This window comes from Rhinoderma darwinii, chromosome 2 (genome assembly GCF_050947455.1).
Source record: "Rhinoderma darwinii isolate aRhiDar2 chromosome 2, aRhiDar2.hap1, whole genome shotgun sequence".
NCBI classification, from domain to species: Eukaryota; Metazoa; Chordata; class Amphibia; order Anura; family Rhinodermatidae; genus Rhinoderma; species Rhinoderma darwinii.
The window spans coordinates 431,778,219-431,805,259 of record NC_134688.1 but is presented as its reverse complement, the minus strand read 5'-3'; the positions used below and the strand labels follow the sequence as shown (position 1 = coordinate 431,805,259).

At 40.3% G+C, this 27,041-nt stretch overlaps 1 protein-coding gene across 3 annotated transcripts in view; it reads right to left on the bottom strand.

Annotated features, from left to right (window-relative positions):
* PIR (pirin) overlaps positions 1 to 27,041 on the bottom strand; it is a 57,405-nt gene that overhangs the window by 4,353 nt on the left and 26,011 nt on the right. For all 3 annotated transcript variants that reach the window (XM_075850885.1, XM_075850884.1, XM_075850886.1), the window contains exons 4-8: positions 24,197 to 24,280; positions 18,173 to 18,379; positions 14,184 to 14,268; positions 2,517 to 2,561; positions 633 to 715 (exon numbers count right to left, since the gene is read on the bottom strand). In XM_075850885.1, coding sequence (XP_075707000.1) covers positions 633 to 715; positions 2,517 to 2,561; positions 14,184 to 14,268; positions 18,173 to 18,379; positions 24,197 to 24,280 — 504 coding nt within the window. The remainder of the gene's footprint in view (positions 1 to 632; positions 716 to 2,516; positions 2,562 to 14,183; positions 14,269 to 18,172; positions 18,380 to 24,196; positions 24,281 to 27,041) is intronic.

Below are 27,041 nucleotides of genomic sequence, written 5' to 3'. Positions count from 1 at the left end.
CCGCACAAAAAAAAAAAATCTGACAGTACTTAAGGTAAAAGTCACATGCAGAAGCTGTGGTCTTGGCGATGTGAGGCTAAAAACCATGACTGGCTGCCATTTTTCTTATCATAAAATCGGTTCAGTTTTGCAATGCTCACTTTTTGATGTGCAGTATTTGCAGGCAAAGCATCCTAAACCCCTGCAAAAACCATGCGACCAAAAAGAAGCATTATAAAATCCAAGCCGATTCCGCTATTTTCAGTTAAACCACAATCGCTCCGTGTGGCCTTGCCATTTTGGATAACGTCTAAGCAACACAGAGGTGTAGCTTGAAACTCCTGGGTCCCAGTGCAAAATCTATAACAGGGGACCTCCCAACTTTCACATACCATTGAATATAAGCAAAAATTTTCTTTAAAATGGATTCTCCAAAATATAAATCTTGAACATGGAAAATCCATCCAGGCTGCTGTTATAAAAGGAAACTTGATTTCTATTGATCCTTTATATTATTTCTTGTGTATTATAAAAAGTATTTTCCAATTTGTTGTTACAAAAAAAAAAAGAAGGGTTGGTCCACTTAAGAATAAGAATTTTTAAAAACACAAAAAAACAAACAAAACACATTACCGTTAAAACAAGGTCCCTACCTTGTTTTCAAATTGTACATTGTCACCATCATCTAGCACTGCCGTATGGTGAGCCTCAATTTTTTGTTGGGCATCAGATGGACCTTAGAAGATAAAAGGTGAGGGGTATTAAAAACAGAAAGTTATTAGAAATAGTCACTGAATGAGGGTACAACAATTTTGCAGCATGGGTCCTGCCCAAAATGAAGTAGTCTACAAATAAAGAGTAAAAACAGCCACTTGAAAAGACAGACTATCTTTTTAGTAGGAGAAAAATCTGAGACCTTGTTGCCAATTTTCCTTGAAGCCAATTCCTAGAGAATGGTCCCACCAATTGTTTCCATATACAGTGAAACCTCTCCAAAAGAGGACCGCTTTGAGAGGACCAGGATTTCCGGTGACGAATTTTCAGTACCATTATATATTATGTATACTAGCCATCTGTTTAGAGAGGATCACCGCTCTAGAAGACAAATTTTCAATGCAATTTTGGGTGGTTGTCTCAAAGAGGTTTGACTGTATAATCCTTCTGTACTCTGTGATGGGTCTTTGGCTTCTCTCAAGCACCAAGGCTTGGGGGCGACTGCAACATCTGCACCCGCCACAGATACACTAAGCGCACACAATAAAACAGTCCATTGTATGAAGGCATTGTACAGACTTGGAGATTTAGGTCTTCAAATTGCATATTCTTAAAATTGTTTTAATCCTTATTTTATTTTTAGAAATGTTGCTATGCCCGTTTAGAAATTGGCTTCTTGGATCCACCAATCCTGGGATTTAGTGAATTGTGGTGGAAACAGCTGGGAATACTGGAGCAGCAATGCTGTGATTTTACTAAACTTTTGATGCCAAAGAGAACTTCTCTATGGGCTAGGACACCCACCAAGCACCTCATAACTTCAGCTTTTAGCTCAAAGATCTATGTATCTCCAAGCTGATGAGCTGGCACAGAGGCATTACTTAGAGCTTCTGGGCCCCAATGCAAAATCTGTAACATGGCCCCCACTTACCATGTGCCATTTAGAATACTGGTATTTTCTTATGTGTCAGAGAGGCCTTTGGGCCATGCCTCTGGGCTGGCAATAGACTTTAAAGGGATCTCTATGATCTCGCCAGGTTCCCCAATATTGGTTTGTTAAAACAGAAATTATGCTTATTTTTTCTGAAGAGTTTCAATTTCTGGCAAAATACAGAATTTATTTTTGTTGTCTTTGTTATTGCCAATGGGTTTATGCAGAACATTAAAATGATCCAGACAGGGGCTTTGTAAAAATGAAACCTTAAAAAGAGAATGTTACTCTGGCTAAATGGAGAAAAACATATATACCTAAAGGCAAATCGGTCACCGGGCGTATGCTGCCCTATCTGCCAGAGGCCCCGATTATAGCAATGTATCACTTTGTAACGTTCAGTAGTTTTCTGAAAATCCCTGTTTATCTCCTGCAGAGGGAGCCGAGTCCTCTCATATATGTGCCTGCGCTCAGGAGTTCTTGATATGTGTGTGCTGTGGCTCCCTCCCCCCGGCTGATTGACAGCTTTCTTCATATGCACAGTGTCAAATCAGAGGCAGGAGGGCAGGGTATTCTGCAGCTCATGAATACGCTCGGCTCGCGCTGTAGGAGCTAAACAGGAATTTCATGAAAACGACTGAATATTATAAAGAAAAGGTGACCCAGTGCTGGAATCAGGGTCCCTGACACTACTTTATTTAGCCCTATCTTCGGTGGGAGATTCCCTTTAAGTTCTGTATATCTGGTTTTCTCCATTTAGCCATAAAGCCTTCCTGCTCCGTTACTTGGATATATTGAAGCTTATTTGATAAATGATCTCTGTTTTCACTCAGATTAACCAACAGTGTTCTTACATAGTGTTAACTTTCTTAACTATTTATTGGAGACTTACCAACATGTGTCGCTCCTTGCAGCGTGTAGAGGAAGGAAGTCCATCCTGTAATTTAACATGAATGAACATTAGGAAGTGCTGTTATACATACACTGCCCTACACTGTAAAATGCCCAAAATTTGCAATCATGAAAGAGAAATATGCTAAAAATGGTTCATGCAGACAAGCATCACTAGCATACTTATCGGATTAGTTTCACCATCAATGATCATACAATCCAGAATCCTTTTTCTCAAAATTAAAAATATATACAGTGGGCAGATTTATTAAGACTACATAGCTTTTTATACAGTCTTAATAAACAATTAGTTGGAGTAGGATGCAACAAAATTTAGTAAGAGGCCATCTCTTGGCTGGCTCTACGTCATCCATTCCACCTCATTGGACATAAAATAATAATAATAATAGGCTGCATTGAGCAGCTGAAACGTTGCATCCTACTGCACTGATGGCTGAATAAAAAAATCTTTTGATATGATCATTGGAGTGCTGCCTCGATCTCTATTTTTTTGTCTGAAACCTGGGGATTTCGAAGTTGGATTCCTGGAGGCCTGCACCCTGCTACCCTGGAGGTTGTTGCCTCTCCCAGAGGGGAGAGGCAAAGAAGAGCAGTGAGGAGAGCATACATATATATTTTTTTATTCTTATTGTCCAATGGGGAAGGGGAGAGGCAGTCTGATCGGGGGAGGGGGGAGGCACAGGTTTCAGCTATAAATTTACAATGCCCCTCTAGTTAAACCTCATGCCGTAAAATGTCCAAAAGTCGCAATTTAGAACGCAAATTGTGAATTTTCTACGTCAGAATACTGGTGTAGCAAGTTTGATCAATTCCATCCAGTAGAATATAGTAAGCCTGGCGTTTTAAATGCCAGGCTAAAACGAATTTAGGTCAACGGAAAATGCGGCAAATACATTAAGAGGCGCACATCTCATTATATAATTGGTGAATCTTTGGCTGTCCGTGCGACAGAAATGCAAATCTATACCTGCTTTGAGCAAGTGTAGATTTCTGCATAACTTACGCCAGTTTCTGGCGTAAATGATAATAAATCTGTCATTCTGGCTGGGGCCACGCCCTCTTTGGCTAAACGCGGCCCATTTTCTCACCACTTTCGAAAAGTAAATAGCGTAAAGGCGTGCATAAAATGTGCTATATTTTAGGTCAGAAAAACGGCTACTCATGTAATTGGCTAAAAAGCTGTAGAGTCTCACAAGTAGAGAAATACGTGGCTCGGCCTGGGATGCATTCAAGCATAAATCATATTGGCAACATGGAAGATTTCTGGCTTCCAATCTCCCTATACAAAAGTTTCTTAAATGAGAAGGGGTAATATCTGGAGAATTCGTACACTTTCCTATCTTTATTTCATATTGGGGAAAAAAAATTACAGAAATATTTTTCAAGATGGTTTACAAAAGAGATATATATATATATATATATATATATATGTTAGTACAGTACATCTGATATAGGAAAAAAACAAACCTCAGACTAAGAGACCTTGGACCCATCAGAGAAAATGAATAAAGGCTTTTTACCCACAGAAAAAAAAAAAATTGTAGCATGCTCCATCTCATGCCATATTTCACTATGAGGGTATGTTCACACGTAGTCAACCAAAACATCTGAAAATCCAGAGCTGTTTTCAAGGGAAAACAGACCCTGCTTTTCAGACGTTTTTTTACCAACTCGCATTTTTACCAACTCGTTTTTGGAGCTGTTTTCATTGGAGTCTATGAGAAAACAGCTCCAAAAACGTCTGAAAGAAGTGTCCTGCACTTCTTTTGACGAGGCTGTATTTTTACGAGTCGTCGTTTGACAGCTGTCAAACGACGACGCGTAAATAACAGGTCGTCTGCACAGTACGTCGGCAAACCCATTCAAATGAATGGGCAGATGTTTGCCGACGTATTGTAGCCATATTTTCAGACGTAAAACGAGGCATAATACGCCTCGTATACGTCTGAAATTTGGCCGTGTGAACATACCCTTAGAACAATACAGGGCTGCACCATACTGTGGCACACGCCATGCCTGCGTGTGCCACAATATGGCATAATTGCTGTGTACATGAGGCTTAATTTTGTTGTAAACCTATAAATAAGGACTACTAGGTTGTGGGTTAAAAAAACGACAGTGTTTGAGGATCTTCTAAAAGGTTAGTCCAACCCTCTCTCCGATGCATGAAACAGATGTTCAACCTCCTAAGGGCTCATTCAGATGAGCGTGAATCTCGTCCATGTGCTGTGTGTTGAAACTACACACAGCACACGGCCCCGTTGATTTCAATGGGGCTATTCACACATGCAGGAGTTTTCAGCAGCGAGTGTCCATTGCGTGAAACTCACTGCATATCCTATATTGCTGCGTTTTCACGCAACTACGCGCACATTGAAGTCAGCGAGGCAGGGACTCCTAGCGTCGTACATAACTATGATGCTAGGAGCCCGACTCCCTGCAGTGTGTTCGGTCCGGGACTTGCAGCCGAAATACGTTCCGTCCTTTACGGACCGAACATGCTCGTTTGAATCCAGCCTAACTCTTGAATTACATCTGCAGTCCACATGATTGCAACTCAATGTACTTATTCATTTGGACTGCAGTTGTAGCTCAATAGTGCAAATCAATCAGTAGCGCTATAAAAAGTTGCCATCAGCTGGCCATTGCCGCTGCAAAGTAAATATAGTATTACATTCAATAAATGACTGTCTGTGTAATACACGGATGGCTTGACTCCGCCAGAGCGAAAACCGGTTTGTTTGTGGTATTGCACACCTGCTCCAAGCAGGGGACCCCACTTTATGCCATCGATATGCCCTTATAGGGTATATTGGAAGGGGTTGCCTTTGTGGAACTTCCCTTTTAATAGACTATTAGTGTATTACAATCATTTTGGACCACAAGGGAAACTGGAACACACGGAGAAGATCCTCACAAGCACGAGGAGAACATACAAACTCTATGCAGACAGCAGCCATATGTTCAAAAATATATTTTGGTGGTTAAGCTATTCTTTAAGCAGCAGATATGTTATATGGATTTTGTCACATTTTTATTACAACATAAAATTACATATGAGAACATTTTAAGAGAGGGTGTCTGAAGTTGAATGGTTTAGGAAAGTAGACATGGCAAACAGCACAACTATAAAAGTAAAATATTACTAGATCAATAGAGAAATGAAAAATTATGTTTTTTTTGGTCATGGAAAATCAAGCTCGTCTGTCGACAAATGAACTGTGTTCTCTACTTCCAGACATTCAGATAAGCCCTTCTGAAAGGCCCTTTTAGGGCAGAAGCCAAGAGCCAAAACAGTGTCAACTGTAAGCAACGGAGCTCCATAAAGTTCTATTAATTCAACATGGATGAAATGTTCTGCTCTGATCGGAAACCAATGAGCATCAAGTGTACGATTCAGCAACTATCAGAGAAGAGCAAATCATAACCAAAGGGACCGTTTACTTATAATGAATGTACTTCTAAATCTGCCTTTATATATCTAAATTTATATATTTACCTGCCCTCCCATTTGTCAATCTATCTGCCCTTTCATCCATAAATCTTCCTCTCATATATCTATTTGCCAGCCCTCTCATTCGTTTATATGTCTGTCTGTCCATCCAGCCTTACTCTGTCTGAGAGGCGTAAGGCTACACGCGCACGACCGTTGTTTTAGTTAGTGTGCTATCCGTTATTTGAACGGATAGCACACTGACCTGTTCCTTTCTATGGCCCCATGCACACGACCCGCGTAGTGTCCATGTTTTGCGGTTTCGCTGTTTACAGACTGAAAAATACAAGCGGGCGTGTGCACGTCGCCTCACTTGTAGCTCCTGGGCCCCAATGCAAAATCTGTAATAGGGTCTCACCATTTTCCATTTATAAGGCCTCATGCACATGACCGTAGCCATGTGCACGGCCGTGATTTTCGGGTCGGCCGGCTGCGGACTGTCAGCCGCGAGCCGAACTACGGTCGTGTGCATGGCCCCTTAGAAATGAATGGGGCCGCAATTCTCCCGTGGATTTTCGGGGGAATTGCGGCTGCAAAAGCACGTTCGTGTGCATGGGGCCCAAGAGTGGTGTCTTCTATCTATCCATCCATTTCAGTAACATGAACAAATCCAAATATAACCCAAACAAAGAAAAACATAGATTCCCCTATATACCTGAATACCATCTTGCTTTTTTAGGCCTGTATAACATATTTTATCTTAAACACATTAAAAAAGTAGTAACCAATCAAGGAGAGCTGGTGACAATATTTTTAAATGTTACGGTTTATAAAAGTATGTTTGCACCGGTGACTCGGTGGAGACTGCTCCCGTTGGGGATACAAACCTAGCCCGCAGTTTCTAACCTTATTTTCATCCTCTATGGAAGAATGCAAAAAAAAAAAAAAATGTGCCTCCATGACAGGTCACATTAGCTGTAGAAGCCTCGGAGGTATTTGTGCACGTTGTAGGCATACATATGCACACACACATATACACAATTTGCAGAAGAGGCTTCTGTTATCCTATGGTGGCCTAAGTGACGAGACTGCTGGGAGAAGCAACGTCTACCCTAAATTACACTTTAAATTTGTAAAAATTGTTATTTGATAAAAAAAAATTGTAAATTGGGAAATTAGGGAGTGTTAAAATGGGGTTTCCAAATTGTAATGTTTTCTTTTTTTTTTTTTCTTAGCCATGTTATTAATGGACTTTTCAATTAGATGTTATTAAATAGAAAATGCTTTTCCTCTGTCCCTATGGCTCCCAGCGGTGCTCAAGCCTGTATATTCCCCCCTCATAGCAGACCCCTGTACACAGTGGCGGATTATCATATGAACGGTTCGGGCGGCCGCCCGGGGCCCGAGGCTCCCAGGGGGCCCATGGCAGCCCGAACCGCACATCGTCTGTCAAAACTATTCAGCGCGCTAGCGCTGCTAACTGCCGCTACGAAGATGGGGAGGAGCAGGGAATTGGCCGGCTTAGGACACGCCTCCCTGACAAGTGCGGGCACCGCCATTGAGTAACAGAACAGCGACGGACGGCTGTTCTGTTACTCCAAAGCTGGAATAGAAGAGCCAGGCGGGCGGTCACCGGCGCTGAGGTTAGTACAGGCTTATCCTCCTGCCCAACTGGTTCCCGACCGCTGGCTGTATTTTTACGCCGGGTGCCGTTAGTGGCAGGCTGCTGCTGGGTCTTACTAGACCCAGCACAGCCCTATTAGTGACAATCGTCACTATGAGAGGGCTGATTTCTCCTGTAACTGGGGCTGCTGTGCAGCCCCAGTTACAGTGGAAAAACATGGTGTAAAAGAAAGAAAAAAATATATAAAGTTCCCCAAAGGTCTTTTTTGACCTTTGAGGAACAGACCATAGTAATAAAAAAAATAGTAAAGTAAAGTCCAAAAAAAAAATTAAATAATAAACACACAGAAAATACCCACCCCCAAAAAAAACGTTCCCCCTGCCAATCATTGTTGTAACGCTAGCGCTGACCCAATTACCCTAATATAGACATGCAATATATTAAAATTTACGGTAAACAATGACAATTACAAATAAAAGGTCTATTTTAGGGTAAAACTATGTTATTACCCAAAAAAAATAGCTGAAACGTAAAAAAGCTTATTTTTTTACTATTATTTTCAAACTTTATGATTAAAAATTCTAAAATAGCAAAAAAGGTGTGCATAAAAACAATAAAAAAACAAAACCTGCATTGTCTACGGAAAAAACATCGCAAAAATCACGTCGGTTTTATTTATTTTTAATAAAAGTGTGTTTGGTGCAACTTTGTAATTACGTTTTATTAAAAAATATTTTTACTTTTTGAGATACAGCTGCTTTGTATCCTGTATCCGTCAGGTCAGCAGGACTGACAGGATCAGTGAAACGGGCCCTGCGCTAAATTATAATCTTAGACGTGATAGATTTGAGGTGGATCCTGCGTGTCACTGATCCTGTCAGTCCTGCTGACCTGACGGATACAGGATACAAAGCAGCTGTATCTCAAAAAGTAAAAATATTTTTTAATAAAATCAATCAATCACACTGATACACACATACTATATATAAATAATTATAATATAACGTTTTTAAATGTGTACATAACCTTGTGGCACTATATACAAGGGGGAGCGCTGTGAGGCACTATATACAAGGGGGAGCGCTGTGTGGCACTATATACAAGGGGGAGAGCTGCGTGGCACTATATACAAGGGGGGGCTGTGTAGTGCTATCCACAGTGGTATGTGTGTGGCGCTCTTTATAGGGGGGGCTTTTTGGTGCTATTTATAAGAGGGTGAGGGCTGTGTGGCGCTCTCTACAGGGGGGCTGTATGGCACTATCTATAGGGGCTGTGTGTAACGCTCTCTACGGGGGGGATGTGCGATATATAGAGGGGGCTGTGTATGGCGATATCTATGGGGGTGTGTAATATCTACAGGGGCTGTGTGTATGTGGTGTTTTACAGTGTGTGGTATTATTATATTCAGGCGCGCAGTGTTTGGTGCGATTATATTTAGGGGTACAGTATGTGGCACCATGATAACTTTATTTTCGTTTATAGGTGTGGAAATGTTGGAAAAGTGAGGAGACGACCGAGTGGCAAATTCTGCAGAAATGAGTCATGGCTGGGAGAAGTCGTCATGAGCGCTGGACCGGATGGAGAAGAAAAGAGGAAAAAAAACTACTAGAATCTGAGACGTCGTCACCTGTGAGTCACTAGATTTATAGAGAATCTGTCACCTCTCCTGACATGTTTATTATAGGAAATCCTTGTATTTCACAAAAAGTCTTTCTGCAGTCCAGGACTGATAGACAATTCCCCTTGTCAGGAGGATGTGTCCCTGCACAGTGTGATACTGTCAGTATGTAGGGACACCGCGCTGTGACAAGGGAAATCGTAACACTGTTAATGCTTGCCCAAAAAGGTAGTGTTAAAAATCGTTACGGCGCGGCAGGGCGGCGGTGAGGAAGGGGGGCCCAAGTTTGGGTAACAGCCCAGGGCCCATGGTCTACTTAATCCGCCACTGCCTGTACATTACACAGAGAGGCTTTCCCTGGCTGCAGCAAAAAGCCTCTCAATGCAAAATATGGGTGTTTTTTATTTTTATTATTTTTTAAACAGTTTGTGAAAATTCCTTTTATTTTTCATGAATAAGAGGTCTAACTAATAAAGATTAGTAACCCAGAAAATCCCTTTAAGTCACTATGAATCCAAAACTATAACAAATACTATGAACAAAGCCTACAAGTATTACATCTGAATGTGCTTCATAGTGTATACGGCAGGATAACATCTCCTCAGACATACAAACATATTATATTATGTGGATATATTAGACAGAACTCCAGCTTTTTTTTTTTTTTTTTTTAAACGGTTCCAGACTTTTGTAAAGAATTATGTGCTCTTTACATATTGCTTTAAGTAATGTCCATATATCTATATTGGGAGTGTAAACCAAATGTTGAATAAACTGACCTAAAATTTGTCAAGGGTTTTTTAAAAATCTGTGTCTTATGTTTCAATAGGACATTTTATAAAGCACTGTTCTTCGGGGGGGCCTAAATTGTGTGTTAGGGCTCAATCAGATGAGAGTGTTCTTCGTCCGTGTGTTGTCTGTTGAAATAACTGATAGAGCACATGGACCTATTCATTTCAATAGGACTATTGAGACATGCGTGAGTTTTCATGCAGTGAGTGTCCGACATTGGTACAATGTTGCGGCGTTGTCGCCCATTGAAGTCTATGTGTGCGTGAAAACCACGGAAAGCACACGGACGACATCCGTGTGGACAATGCAAAAAAATTAATAAAAATGTTGTAGACATCCAAGAGAGTATTATGAGAAGCACAAGGAAATCGAAGCAAAAATCTCAGCATAAAAATATGTCGACATTTACCGAAATCGCTTCACCTGAATTCACACAGAGTGTCCGTTGTGCAACAGTTAAAGAAGGGAGATAAATAGAAGCGTGTGACGTATTGCAATCTGATGGAGCGTGGTTCTGTCTAACCGGGTCTGTTAATTTGTAAAACAATAGGCACTGCCACACAGAAAATCACTTGAGCTGCACCAACAGACACTTCATGATGCAAAAACCAGCATTTAGTGCGCGGTTATGGGTACACGGAATATGGGTCCAATATTATTTTATGAAAATGTGGACGCAGCCATGAACATGGACATCTTTGAGCAAATTATGCACAGTCAACTGATCACAGGCGCAAGTATAGTTTCTTTCACATGTCCGGTGCAGAGAGTTCATGCGGCATTCACAGAAAAAAGTAGACGTGTTTTTTAATCTCATACAAACCCTTTAAAGAAAATTTATTATATTTTTTATACTATATAAAACCAGATCGTGAAACGTAATTATTTTTCTAATTGATTTTTTGATTGTACATTTTTTTAAATTCAGTTTTCTGTACAGGATTATGTGGGCATCCATCCTGCTTGATCCATTGTTACCAGCATTTTAAGATATCCCCTACAGCAGTCACATGGACCATAGGAAACTGGTACCCATGGACTTCTATGGGAGAGTGTCCTAGGTATGCTTTGTGACTTGTGCAGAGGTCATTGTGCAGGAAAGAGGAGGAGGTGGGGAACTGTGTCCAATACCTATTATCAATGGTGGATTTGGTGTTATTTATATATGGAGGTGTTACCTGTCATTATAATCCTGCCTGTGATAATGAGATGACTGCTGATAAGTGATCTCTACAGAACAGGAAGGGTCAGACTATTATGAGGCTCAGTGGCCAGAGCGAAAATTGCAGTTAAATTGCGTTTAGGATTATTTTTTTTTATATAGAAAATGACATGGAAAATAATTAAAAAAAAACACATCATTAAAAATTCTTAAATGTGTTTAACATAAAAACTTGAATTAAACAATAGGTATTTTCTGAGGACACATTCCCTTTAAGAGTCTGGAATGTTTCTAAAACTCTATATAATGAGTTTGGTCTCGCCTTTAAGCTTCAAACTAGTGCCCTTTATCAAATTTGGCTGTTACATGCTGTTCATGCCACAATCGTAACTCAAAATCTACTTCTAGACTCCAGCAAAGCTCCTTTTCTTCCCAAAAAAAAGTTATCTGTTCTGTCTCACGTTTGTTTATAATAAACTTGTCTTTGTGTTTTGTGTGCAGAGACATATTTGGAGAGAAGGAGGAAAGTATCTATTCCAGTAAAATTCAAGAGAACTTTCTGCATGGTAATTTGTACACAGCCCCAGTCTGAATTTCTGTCCTCCCTTACAAAACTGTGTCTGCCCTACTTAAATGTTATTTCTAAATACTCATCACAACATTATTCCTTAAAGTTTAGGTTCATCAATAGCATGCCTAGTCTACAAGAATGTGCCCTCTAAGCTGTAAGGTAATAGAAGTCACCTTCATGTTTACCTGAAATCATACTTACCAAATATCCCAGAAATGTGTGGAGACCTCCTGGGCGCCCGGTGTCCTGACTGCAGTTACTCACCTTTCCTCGTGAGTATATAGAGTCTAGCCCAGCATCTGTATTTGTTTAGGGGGCCTGGTCTGGCGTCTGTATTTAGTTGAATTTTGGATCTGTATTAATTTTGGGGTGTGATGAGGGGTCATAAGCACTACTTGTAATTCTAATGCCTTTTCAGTTACAGAAACAGCAGAGCTTACTTGCTCAGTTGGGAATTCCCCTTTAAGGAGTCTTTTTTTGTTTGTTTGTTTTTTTGCAATAGGTACTCTTTAACCACATAGTGCGAATAGAACTTAAAATTTAAAAAATAAAAATATAGAATTCTTTCTGCAGAGGTAGGTATTAATTCTGGGCACAACTAATAAATGCTCAGCTCTACTCTTTGAATATTTGGTCGTGGTCCATCTCCAAATACTGTATATAACATTATACTTTCTCTCCTTTCAGCACATGAGCGAAATGACTGTTACAGGACCCGCAGGGGCTATATCCTCACTAAGACAGAGCTTCATTAACCCATTAGACAGATAATAAATCAAAGAGATTTTGTAAGGTTAGAAACAGGCAGACAAAAAGCTGACCGTCCCATAGACTGAGAAAAGCAGCTACAACTTACACGATCAAGGGGACTATAAAAAGCTACAGAAAAGTGCTGAAGAGGTAAATAAACTAAGTAATGTATACTATACATTATCAGTGGGGACATGCCTAATGTAGCATATTGAGGACTTTGTACTGCCTTGAGGAGTGTAGAATTCTTCTTTAAAAAGGTACAATTTCAATTAATCACCCGTTGATGCCAGAATTTAGTTTACTGGTTACGAAGTCTCATGCCAAAACCATACAGTATATCTATACATATAATGTTTTGACTGCAAAGTAGTCTATGACTCAAAGTACTTAGTGGTCTTTGCAGATATCAGCAAAACTGCGGTTTGCGGCTGTGATTTACTTGTTACTAATAACTTTAGATTTACTGTGTTATGTTCTCACTTGGGACCTTCTTTGTACACATTGTACTAGATTACAGATGACAAAACCAGATCTGTTTGGCCAGGAATAACCAGCAAAGATCTCAACTTCCTTTTCAAAGCCAGCAAGACAAATCTCACATTCACCGGAGAGTCAACAAGCTAATTTACTGTTCTGTGGATACAGTCTGTCATAAAGACATTACCCAAGTCTCAAGTAAATAGGCAAGCATCTGTGTCAGACAGCAGGTGGAAGTGAAGCGGAGTCTAAGCAGCTGTTTGGCTTGTCGATGTTTCCTATGTTGGATGACGTGTTGCCCCAGCACATGGAAAACATAGCGATCTAACATGCAGATAGAGAACTATGTTGTGGAGATGATGAAACAGAAAAAAACAAGAAATGCTATATACTCACAGCTAGACAGTTAGCGTGAAGATTAATACTATTTGGTCACTTTGGTACTTTTGTCAGTCAGCAAGCATGACTTTAAAGAAGACCTGTCATCGCCGCTGACAGTTCAATTAGGTGTTAAAATTTCCCTCATTAAAGGGGGTCCCACCCGATAAAAAAATTGATGGCCAATCCTCAGAATAGGCCATTAGTGGTGGGTAGGTTGGGGTCTGACTCCCGGGACCCCTGCGGATCAGCTGTTTTGAAGGGGCCGCAGCACTCGTACGAGTGAGGGTAGGCCATCAATTTTTATCGGCTGGAAAACCCTTTAATGAGATACACGCCCACATAGTTTAATACGGTCAGCAGTGATTGGTTAATGTTATAGAGTGGGAATAGAAGTATTTAGTAAAACAAACGTGTCAGGAGATAACAATGGTTTAATGCACAAACTTTAGTTTGCCTTTTTGTTTACCAAATTAAAGTATCTCAGTTATAGTTTAAATGAAAGCATTTTTAGTTATTCCAGCAAAATACCATTATGTAAACTTCCATTACTCCCTTTGTTTTCCACCCTGGACTAAAATTACAATGTACTGTACAAAAACATTCTAGAAGGCCGGGCTTGCTATGTCCAGATATTACTTCAGGACAAATCCATTTTGTGGACATGAATATGTAGCCAGTGATTGAGTAACAGTGAAATTGCCTATGCTGCAATATTAAGGTATATAGACGATTAGAAATCAAAGTGATTTATAGTGGTTAGTAAAAACACCTACTAGCTGAGCAATATTCTCAAAATATATGGGAAATCCATTACATATTGCAAAAATCTTGCTTACCTTTAGGTACTGCCTGGGTAAACTTTGCACCTTTTTCTAGTTTGAAGTCCAGGTACAGGGTAGGTGTTCTTGTATAGACTTTTGACTGCAATAAAATAACAATACGTTAGACAATTCCATGGTACAGATATATGTTAGGAATAAGAAGATACAAGGAAAAAAACAGAACGGATTCTGGCACATTTGGCCATCAAACACCTTCTTCCTATGTGTTCTTTACCAGGGATCTCTCATTTCAGAGATTGTTAGCAGTTGGTCAGCTGGATCGGACTGAACCAAAAGGATCCTCCGGTGGGGTCAGGCTTTGACACAATAATGGGCTCCAAAAAGGTCCAGCTGAAGACAACTTCATTTGGAGCCAATTACTTGCCACTAGGATCTATTTCTTATGGGATCATCACAAATAACCTATTTACCTTAATGATGATATTTCCTGTGTGTGATAACAATAAAGTTTATGATGCAATTGAAAGTGGATGTGCGCTTGTTCTTAGGTGGGGTGGGTCCTCAGAACCATTTCCTCTGTTGGACCCAATAAACCCCAGTACTTCAATGTTGATCAGTCCAAAAATTAGAATACACATACTTTCTCTACAATGTTCCAAAAATACACATACTTCTTCTACCATTGTTCCATGCATAATATAATACTCCTTCAGCTCGGACACAAAAGAGGACATTGTTAGGTACTTATTGTTGCATGATGCAGACCAACTCTCAATCTCAGAAAACAAGGGACCCCAAGTAAAGAGCATGGTGAGATACTATTGGAGGAGAAAAAGGAAAGCCCCCCCCCCCCCCCACACACAAAGAAAATAAAAAGGCAAAATAGTTAAGCATAAATTAAAAAAATAGACATGTCTGACATTCTCCACTAAAGCTATAAATGCTGGAAGATGTTTGCAGCAGATCTGCCGTAATTATTTATTGGGTATTCCATACAGCAATAATTCACCACTCAAACAAACATTCATTGACTATTTCACCATGAATAATTGGAACAAGAACAGGCAAATCAACATCAGTTTTCACTTACTATACATGTTACCAATTTACATACTTTGTCTGAATCACTTTTGATTTTACATAAAAATGAAATTGATAGGAGAGGATCTTTTGAAGACGGGGAGATGAAAGGTTGCTGCTGTAAAATGGTGGATTAATTATTTTATAAACTAAATGTTTTCTTCTATTAAGTGTTTTAAGGTTAATATAAAGCAGCTATATTAAAAAGGAACTGTCCACTTTTCACAATTTCATTTTGTTGGAAGGGTTCCGTGAAAATAAGCTTGCTCACAGGTTGTCCTGATGCAATGAGCTGTAATCTACAGGGGAATACGGCAGCAAGTGCAATTGTACAGGTAAAATAAAGAATTGCATGGCGCCATATTAAATCAACGGGCTGTCTGTGTAATGCGCAGACATGCCGTGTTCTTGAGAGATAGACCACTGTCTGCTCCAGGTAATTGATGGCAGGTCCCAAACAAGGGACATCCATGTATTAACTGAGAAAGCCCTAATAGGGTATTTAAAAATGTAACTATACAGATCTATGAGGTGTTTCTCTGTCACTGCACTTCTGTCGCTGGAGTGGGGATTTCAGTAAGAGTGAAGGATCACGTCATCACAAGGATATTTTCCAATATGTTGGTGAACCTCCTTCCTTGTATGCTATTGAGTAAGGCCTTATTTACACGAGCGTTGCGCACCTCGGACGTGAAAAACGACAGTTTTTCACGGCCGAGGTGCATCCGTGCTCGGCGCTGCGGTATGCGATGTCCCGCATGCCCCATAGATGAGAGACTATAGAGGGATGCGTGATGTGTGAAAAGATAGGACAAGTCCTATTTTCCTACGGACCCTTCACACGGTCCGTTGAAACAACGGCTGTGTGGACGGCCACATTGAATTTCATAGGTCCGTGGGACGGCCCTTGTTTTAACGGCCGCCCCACGGATGTTTAACACGCTCGTGTAAATAAGGCCTAATTCATATTAGCCCTAAAGCTGTATCAACCGGACCATAACATTGGGTTAAAAAAATAAGGATCTATATGGCCCAATGTGAATACATAAATCTGAAAGTTAGTATATTTTCTTTAATTTCCAAACTGACTTGTCGATTCAATAATCTAGCTGCATCTCATCCCAATTTTTCTTTTCTTATGGTCCTAGATTAGCTCAAAACTGGGAACATTAAGCAATTTCTAGGCTAGAACATAATATTCCTTATGTAGTCCCTATGTGGAAAAGGGGCAGCAACAACCCGGCTCAGAACCGCTAAATGATTCATTGAGCCATTTTGACTCTTTTGCCCTATACCTATGACATCATAAAGCAGTGTGGGTGGTATTCACAGGACATGCTCTGCACAAACTGCAGTGATAAATGTAGTTCTGATGGAAAACCGATTTCCATTTTTTTTATAAATATCTCAACATAACAGTACTGCTCATTCAATGCGTAGCACCCCAGGACCTAGCGCAGCACCAGCACACGGTAGATGTAAAATGTAATTTGTGACGCCAACCCTTGCGGGTAATGTGCACTGTGCTGGAGAGGATGGGAGTTGTAGTATCTGGCCTCCTTAGTGTCAACGGTGTAGCCGGTGGATAAATGTAACTCCCCCACTCCTCCTGGACTGGTACAGTGAAAGGGGGGGGGGGTGTCACTATTGTGGATGATGGTGGTAGTTGTTCCCCCGGGGCACACAGTGTAGTGCATCTCTGGCTGATGGCGGTTCGGGTGCCCTTGATGTAACATGCAGATAAACCAGAAACAACAGTTCTTTGTGCAAATAACTCATGATTTACTTGTAAGGCTGGATTCACACGAGCATGTTACGTCCGTAATGGACGGAACGTATTTCGGCCGCTAATCCCGGACCGAACACACTGCAGGGAGCCGGGCTCCTAGCATCATAGTTATGTACGATGATAGGAGTCCCTGCCTCACTGCAGGACATCTGTCCCATACTGTAATCATGTTGTCAGTATGGGACGTAATGTGCTCGTGTGAACCCAGCCTTACTTGCACAACGATAAACAGTCCCTGCACAATGATGGAGGTAGTAGTAATTAATCAGTACTTAGGTAGACAAGCTGGTGGTAGGTCTTTAAAGTAGGTTTCCAATCTTTCTTCCTTTCAGCAATACCTTTTGGCTTGATAGCTATTTAGTAGACAGCTCCCTTAATTTCTATAGATCCACTACATAATCTAGGTTCTAAATCTTCGCGAATAGTGGCAATAGCAGGTAAGCTACTTCCTCCTGATGCTGGGGAGGACGTGTCTTGGTGTTTCCCAACAAAGCCTCTGAGGCCCACAAATACCTCTCCTTCAGAGATGACCGCAAGGTTTCTTGGATGCTGCTACAGAGCGGTCTATCAGGTATGCTTCTAGTAGGAATCAGTCTCTACTCCACCTTCCTTCCTCTCAGGCATCGGTGGCTGAAGTAGGCCCAGCTAGTTACACTGGTGCCTAAAGCACTACTGGATGTAGCGTCTGATGCGTACCACATCCAGACCAAGACTCAGCTCTACGATCTCTAAACCAGGCTAAACCCACCTTCCAGCAACATCCACAGATGTGATGCGCCTTCAAGTGGATACCTAATTAGAAGACCTCCACAGCTTCTACTGTGGTTTAAAGTGATAGTACATAATTAATACATTGCACAGGACAATAAAATAAGGTTATAACATAGTAAAACCTTCAAATTATTATATCCTCTTAATGCACAATGTAGTGGAACAGAAGTACCATTTCTGGGACACTACATATGGTTAAAAGGCCTCTATTATTTTGCTTTGGTATTTTAGCCCAAAACAGTCACGTACATAATGTAGTATCATGTGAGTTTTTGCTCGAGATGGACCAGTTATAGGTACACAAATTTAACTTCCATTCAAATTAAAATAATTTTACAAAATCACAAAATAATATTATATGTAATGTTATTTCTAAAATATAACCAAGTGATAAATAACGGACCTTGATTCCCATTGACTCTCCAGAAATAACAGTGACGGTTACTCCATCTTTCGATGGTTTGGGAATGTCAGCACATTTCAGCTCTTGGTATTCTGGTGCAATCATTTTCTCAGAACTTCTCAAATTAACCCACAGTTGTAATCCATGTGCTGGTTCATCTGTACAAGGCATCTCTGCATGGACAATACCGCGGCCAGCTGTCATCCACTAAATCAAAAATTATAGCAAAAGTCATTCAAAAGGAAAACCAAACTAAAAATCTAGAAGGAAACCGTAATTTATCCTGTACTTTCTATAACATCAATAATGAGCTGTCCACAGCGATCCCAATAACAGCCCGTTCATTTTACCAAGGCCTTCTCACTTGTTAAAAGTAGACGAACACTATAAAAAAAGTATTTGGGCACATTTACTAATCTAAGATTTAGAAAGCGTAAACTTGAAAGAGGCTCGGTCACCACATTATAAGTGACCAATCAGCGTCATACACTTCTCTCCATTCATTTACACAGCACATAGTAATCTTACTGGATCACTATGTGCAGCCACATACACACACATTAACGTTACTCAAGTGTCCTGACAATGAATAGGCATCACTTCCAGCCAGGACGTGGTCTATTTAGAATCCTGACACTTCGGTAACGTTTGTGTGAGATTTACAGCACAGCACAGGTCATTATTAGGACACTTGAGTAACGTTAATGTGTGTGTATGTGGCTGCATATAGTGATCTAGTAAGATCACTATGTGCGGACTAACTGACTGGAAAGAAGTGTATGAAGCGGATTGGTCAGCGTCATACACTTCTCTCCAGAACGCCCACTTGGTCAAAAAGTAAAAAACACACCCAGTTGTCCATTAAGAAAGTCATTAGCATAAAGCTAATATAGGTCATAACTCCATTAAAAATGATAGTTTTTCTAAATAAAAAACACTGCTGTAATCTACATTACAGCGCCGATCACATCATGTACAAGATAGGCCACTTATAATGTGGCGACAGAGTGTCTTTAACCCGGCAGTCAGAAGATGCGCCAAATTCATGATAGTGTATGATAAATTTGGTGCATCTTGCTAGACATGATACACACTTTTCTCTTCCTTATACCACCTCTTGTTCGGCTTAGTTTCTGCAAGACCATGCCAGATGAGCCAGAATTTTGATCTATTTTGAATAGTAAATCTGCCCCATTGTTCTTGCAAGCTTATTGCATGGAGGCTAACATTGGACTTTTGATCTGTCTTTTAGACCAGGGCTTCTGAAATTTTTTCTATTGGGGCCTCATCAGCCAGAACTTGGTGATTCCTGGGCCTCAAAAATATTTCTTATTTTAGGTTTTATTTGTTTACTGAACACTTAATCACATTAAAATAAGCACAAAAGGAGTCAAATATGTTGCTAAATCAGAGATTACTGCAGCCAGAGAAAGTCCCGTGCAACACATGATCACTTTTGTAAAAATTGCCTCCCCTTCTGCACCTCACCAACAGCTAGGGGGCACTTCACTGCTGAGGCCCGCATCACAGATGGAGAAGTACTGTTTTAAAAAACGAAACATCCGATCAAACCTACGTGAACTTAGTTAAAACATACAAACATCATGCATAAGCAGTGGCGTATTGGGTTTCTTGGGCCCACTAGAGGAAATAAATTTGGCCCACCCTTCATCTATCAGAGCAAAAATTTTCTAGGCCACTTCATTGTAAATTTGTTGTCGCCGTCATTGCATACACAGGTAACATCCTTAATAAGGTCTAATAAGTTATTTGTGAATCTACCAATAAGAAACGGAGCCTAGTGGCAAGTGAATGGCTCCAAAGTCAGCTCCAAATGGCAAATTAAGTTGTCTTCTGTTGGACTTTTGGGGCCCATTAATGTGTCAGAGTTTGCGCCCATTAGAGAATCCTTTGGTCCAACCCTGTGCAGATGTAACCCAATTCAAAACTAAAACATAGGGGGGCATGTCTTCCACCAGTTTTAATGGACTGAAAAGTTGGACTGAAATCTAATACACATTTATTAAGACACAAATGCCTCTTAATAAAGATGTCACATCTATACTCTCAAAGCCTAACTGAGGGCACGTCTTAGGGCCTGTTCACATCACCGTTCATTTCCGTTCCGGGGTTCCGTCGGAGGGTTCCATCGGGTGAACCCCGCAACGGAAAGTGAAACGGACAGCACAGCTTACGTTTCAGTCACCATTGATCTCAATGGTGACGGAAACATCGCTAATGCTTTCCGTTCGTCATCAGTCCGGCTGGTTTCCGATTTTCCGACGGAATCAATAGCGCCGTCGAATAGACATGAGTGGTTATGATTTGGGCAGACAGTATCTTCAGGTTCCGAAAGATAAATCCTTGTGTAAATTGTTTTTCACCAAGCAATCACAATTTGAGTTCGGAAACCAATCTGGTAAACTGCTTGCTCAAGTAGTTAGGAACAACTCTACCTCTCCTCCTGTGCTTTGCATAGTGCGACAGGATAACAGGTCAGTCACATCCCCGGTAGACATTATCAATCAATTTGCATTATTTTATGGTCAATTATACTCCTCTCAGGTTGACTATGAGATGGATGAGTTGGAGTCATATTTGGGTGGTGTATCTTTCCCAGCTTTGACACCAGATAATGTACAAATATTGGATGCCCCTTTTACATTGGAAGAGATATTGGGAGGGATGGCTTCAATGTCCAAAGGGAAGGCATCTGGACCAGATGGGATCCCATTTGAGGTTTATTTACAGTATGGGGAATTGCTAGCTCCTCAACTGTTGACTCTTTTTAATTATAATTATATTTTTCAGGAATCTACTCTCCCGGACTCGATGTACCATAGTGGTTTTATTAAAACCTGAGAAAAATCCTGAGTATTGTGGGTCCTACAGACCAATAACGCGGTTAATGGTAGACTATAAAATATTGACTAAATTGCTAGCTAATCGTTTATGTAAAGCGATACAGGATGTCATTCACCCAGACCAATGCAGGTTTATGGCAGGTAAATCCACTTCTGACAATGTAAGATGGGTGCAGGTTGCATCACAGTTCGGATTGGGGGGGGGGGGGGGGGGAGCAGCAGGACTGGGCCTCGGCCTCCTTGGATGCAGCCAAGGCACTCGATTCGGTCGTATGGCCTTATTTAATGTCAGTGTGTCGCAAATTTGGTTTTGGGGGAACGTTTCATTCATGTCTCTGTTGTATCAGTCCCCAGGGCGCTGGTGTTGGTGAATGGGATGCTGTCCCCTTCCTTTGGCCTCCATAGAGGCACGAGGCAAGGGTGCCCCCTTTCGCCACTGCTCTTTGCACTCGCTATTGAACCATTGGATCTCCAGATTAGGCAAGATGCTGCAAATTTAGGCATTAGAATAGGTTCTTGTGAGGATCGTATAGGTCTCTATGCAGACGACATGGCACTTTTTATGGCAAATCCAAATGTTGCTCTTCCTAGAGCTAGATTCATTATTAACACCTTTGGGAAGTAGTCCGGTCTAGTGATAAATTGGCAGAAATCTTTCTTAATGCCTCTGAGAAGAGACGATTGTGGTTGGAATTCAGAATTCTGTGGTTTAAAAGTAACTCCTGACTTTAAATATCTGTGGATATGTATTACCAGGGACAGCACTCGATCCAATAATTTAAATGTCACACCTTTAAAACAATATCTCAGGGACAAATTCCAGGCGGAAGCTTTTACCTCGGTCAGTGGCAGGGCAAATAAATCTCTTGAAAATCATTATCTTACCCAAGCTCTTGTATATATTGGAACATATAGATGTGATTGTACTGAACAATTTTTCAGATTAGTCAACTCACTGTTTGCGCCGTTTGTGTGTGTGTGTGTGTGTGTGTGGGGGGGGGGGGTCTAAGCTCAAACTTTCAATTCTTCACAGACCCAAAGATGAGGCTGAAGCCGCGCTGCCGGATTTGTACATGTACTATCTAGCGGGCCAGCTTCGATACCTGGTAGATTGGGTCTCCCCCACCTTGACCTCAACTGCTGAACTTCATTTAGCTCATGTGCAGGGCTTGAAAACTTTGTGGCCGGTGTTCGAGCCGCATGATTGTAGCCATCGGAATCTGCTACCCTTTACACAAATTGGCGAGACGGGTATTTCAACAAGCTAAATCTGTAACTGGATTCGCTGGGGTAGTGGCTGATGTCCCGCTATGGGATAATCCGAGCATTTCTCATCTCCTGGGTTTACCTGGGAAATCTTACTGGGTTTCTAGGAACTTTCGTGTCGTGTCACAATTGCTAAAAGTGGACAATACAGTTATGTCGGTGGGTGAGATTCGGGAGTCCTTTAAAATACCTCAAGGGGATACATTAAATTGTATGCAACTTCACCATGCAGTGTCTAGCCAGTTTCCGCCAGCCTACACCATGTTATCCAGTTTCCGCCAGCCTACACCATGTTATCCAGTTGTCCTCTAGTGACACTTTTAGGCACCCGAACGCCAAAAAGGGTATGTTTCTCTTATTTACTCTCATCTGTTGGATGCCAAAATACAGCTAGAAACAATTGCAGCAGAAAGTAAGTGGAGGGAATTGATCCCATTTATTAGTCTCTCCAGCTGCTAACAATAAATTGGTGCAATTATATATCATACATCAATGTTACTTAACTCTGATCAGATTAAGACACATGAGAAGGATGGATTCCTCTAGTTGTCATAGATGTGGTGAGGATAGGGCAGACTTTATACATCTCATATGGCAGGGTCAGTGGATCTCATCACTATATTCCAGCAATCTTTACTAACCGAAGTGATGGGGAAAGAGGTTCAACTCAAGCTGTAATTGTGTTTGCTGGGGTTGCTGTCTGAGGAAGGGTGGTCGGCGCATGAGAGGCTTTTTCTTAGGGAGTCAATCTTCATGGCAAGGAAGGCGGTGGCTATACGATGGATGGCTGATAGGACGCGGACGATTGCTCAATGGCGTAAATTGATAAATGATATTCTACCATATGAGAAAATTGTATATAAGAATTGTGGTTGTCCTGCTAAATTTACTTTAATTTGGGGTGTTTGGTGCTCCTCTAATCTCACTGACTGTGCAGTTCAAGGATTAAATGATTCTTTGACAAATGCTATGATTGGGCTTGGTTAAAGCATAATTGTTGGAGGTAACGTACTCTCATGGGTAGTTCACCACATGCCTGTGTGGGTAACAAGATTCATTCCCCCTCATCTTTTTGCTCAAATAACTCTGATGCATTTCTTTATTTTTACTCTGTACAACTGTATGTATGGTGTGCATTTGTTTTACATTGCGTCAATTTGTATGGATAATGACTAATACTCCTTAATGTCTTCTGGATTATCTGGTACATCTTATTCTGATGTTTATGTGCAATTGACTGTTTTACTTTCAATAAAACAAGTTTTAAAAAAATAAAAAAATAAATAAAAAGAAGGAGATGTCGCATCTGTCGGCCATACACCATACATTCCTCCCCCCCCCCCCCCTTCGGCCAAAAAATAAAAAACAAATATACTCACCCCAGTGCTCCTTTTCTCCCTTCCTCACTGCAGCGCCGCTCATACAAGGATCTGACGCCGAGTAGCGCCAGGACCTTATATGAGACGCAGCACTTCAACGTCATCAGTGCTGCGTCAAATTCCATGTACTGACGCTGCCTATGAACAGCGCTAGAGTGATGAGGTAGCCGGAGGGGAGAAGACGAGCGAAGAGGTGAGTATGATTTTTTTTTTCTATTTATCTAACTGTTCAATGGAAGGGTTGCTGGGTAGTTTGGTTGGAGGTTGGCAAGGCGGGGGCCCAATACAGGCTTCTATCTTGCAGCGCTCCAAAGAGTGAAATCTACGCCAGCTAGTACGCTAGTTACCAAGATAGGATATGAATTGCTCAGTAATTCTTAGTATTATCCATCTTATTTATGTATGTTTATGTTTATTGAATATGAGAATTTTTCGAGCTCTGTTCTTTTATAGGTTATGCATAGTCCTTTATAGGCTGAAATACATCTAAATCCAGAACGTAGTTCGATAATTACCTGCAAGTCTCCAGGGTCCAATCTGCCAACATGTCCACAAAAGTCTTCATGTGCCATTGACCCTCCTTCTAGTAAATAAGATACCTTTAATAAAAATACATTTAAACTTGGTTATTTTTAATACCATTTTAGAGATATCACTTTTATCCATTTTATCAAATTAAAAAGGAGCACTCCAGCCAATACGGATACACTGGGTTATGACTGGTGCCGGGCTGAGAGGGCGGGGCATGACAAAAAGATTCTAAGATCACCCAATGAGAGAAAACGGAACACGGCGCCACATAGTGCAGGTTACCCAAATGATAATGGATAATTGAGAAGAGTGATGCTTACCTTGAAGCAATGAAAAATAAGCGATGGAGAGAAAGGTGCTGCTGCTGCCGGGACTCGAGGCCGGTGATTCAAGATGAACGACCGCAAATGCTATGCTGGGTGAGCTGGAAAAAAAGAGTCTGCAAGGGCGCTGCTGCACACGGATGAGACCGAAGTGACAACTTCGGAATGATGATGATAAATCAATGATAAAATGATGATAATTGAATAAAATTTATTGGTATTATGACTACGCGTTTCAATGCCGTACCGGCATCTTCATCAGGTCATGAAAGAGAGCACAAAAATCACTGTTTAAATAGAATCTTAAAGTTGGAAAAAACCCGCCAATGTGAACGAGGGCAGGGCGTTCTAGTGACGTCAGAGTTCAAAGGTTAAAACATGACAGATAACAATGAACAACACATAATAAACATAATCAAAATGATAAAAAAGGAAAGATAAAATCCATATACTAGGAAACGATATAAGAACAATGAAACTAGTGGCACAGAATGAATCGCAAGGAATGCAGAACTAAAATGAGGGGCTGTCCGTGAAATAAACGGATAAAAATAGGTGCTGGTGTAAATGCAAGATATAAAACAATTATAAACAGTATAAGAATATAATAAAATATGTAAAATATATAAATGGTCAGCATATTGGCACAATAATCAGGAATGTCAGAGAGACAAATAAAAATGTATCCTTATACACTCTAAAGAACGGAGTCGGCAAAAGCCGGTAAAACATAAATAACGGCTCAACGAATTTAGAAGAAAGAGATGTCATATGTATAAATTTAGAATGCAAAAACATAAATGTGAGCATTACTGAGAGAATAAGAGTAACAATAATGTATATGAATAATGTATATGAAATTGGTGAACAAATGAATCTGGTATGGTATAATGATACGCTATAAAGCAGATATTCAAGTCGGCAGCCGGTAAATGGTAATAAGTAAAGAACTAAATAATAAAGATGAAAAATGATGAAGAGACAAGAGGCTAAATGATGAAATGTACAATTGTAAAGGACGGTAAGTAGTAATTAACAGTATGTACTATTAATACTAATGATGGCCAAGGACATATGTCATGAATATATTCCAAAGAAAACATGAATGTGCCTATAACGGAAAAACCACTAATGATGCGAGAGAAACTTAAAATAAGCAAAGATATGAAGATGAAACACTAATGATACATAACACAAAATTGCACAAATATATTGAACCAACAATACGGGTCAGAAAACAGTATAGCCATGATATAATATAATGTAATGTCATATAATGAACTGAAACATAAATCAATAAATGAAAAGAATAAGAATATACTGTATTAGTAATTGAGACATTTACTAATCCAGAGTGGACTCAGAGACATCATTGAGGCCATCAGGTTGGAGAGTTTTCATTTTAAAAATCCAGTAATTTTCACGTTGTTTAAGTTTGCTGAATCGATTAGTGATATTGAGCGGAATATGCTCTATAGGTGTAATGAGCAAACTACTAAACTGACTATTGTGTGTAGTGGAGAAGTGTCGAGAGACACTATGTTTTAAAAAACCAGTATTTATGTTGAATCTATGGTTGTTAATCCTGGTCCGCAAACATTGCGTAGTACGGCCAATGTATTGGAGATGACACGGACATTCCAACAAATATATAACGAAAGAGCTTCCACAGTTCAGAAAGCTATTGATCTTAAAGGATTCTTTAGTCGTTGTGGATGTGTAAGTGGAGGCCTTGTGAGTGATATTGGTGCAGCACATACATCGCTGTCGGCCACATTTGTAAGAGCCTAAAATTCTAGGAAGCAAAATGGAAACAGGTACCATGGGATTTTTCAGTTTGCTAGGTGCTAAAATATTTTTAAGAGATTTTGATCGTCTATAGGTAATGGTGGGTCTATCCGGTAATTCAGTTTTTAAAAAAGGATCATTTCTCAAAATGTACCAATGTTTATCAAGGACCTCTCGGATTTTTTTGTTTCCACTATTAAAAGTTGTAATAAAATTATTGCTAAATTTCTGTTTATTTTTAATTGCTCTATCTTGCTTAATGCACGAAACTTGTGATAATAGAGAAGCTTTCTGACGTGCCCCTTTGATCAGACTTAAAGGAAAATGCTTTTCCCTGAACCTTTTTTCCAATAGGTTACATTCCTCTGTAAAATCAGAGTCAGTTGTGCAATTTTTTCTCACTCTTCTAAACTGTCCAAAGGGAACATTTTTAATCCATGGGGGGTAGTGGGCACTGTTGAAATTTAAGTAGCTATTTACATCAACAGATTTGAAATGTGTCTTTGTTATAAATTTATTAATTCTGGTATCAAATGAAATGGTCAGGTCTAAAAAGTCGATAGACAGAGTGGAAAAAGTGTAAGTGAAAGACAGTCCTAAGTTATTCAAATTTAGATGCTCAATGAAGGATGAAGCTTCGGTCTCATTGCCCAACCAAACGAAGAGGAGGTCGTCGATGTAACGTTTATAAAATAGAATTTTACTTTTGAAGGGGTGA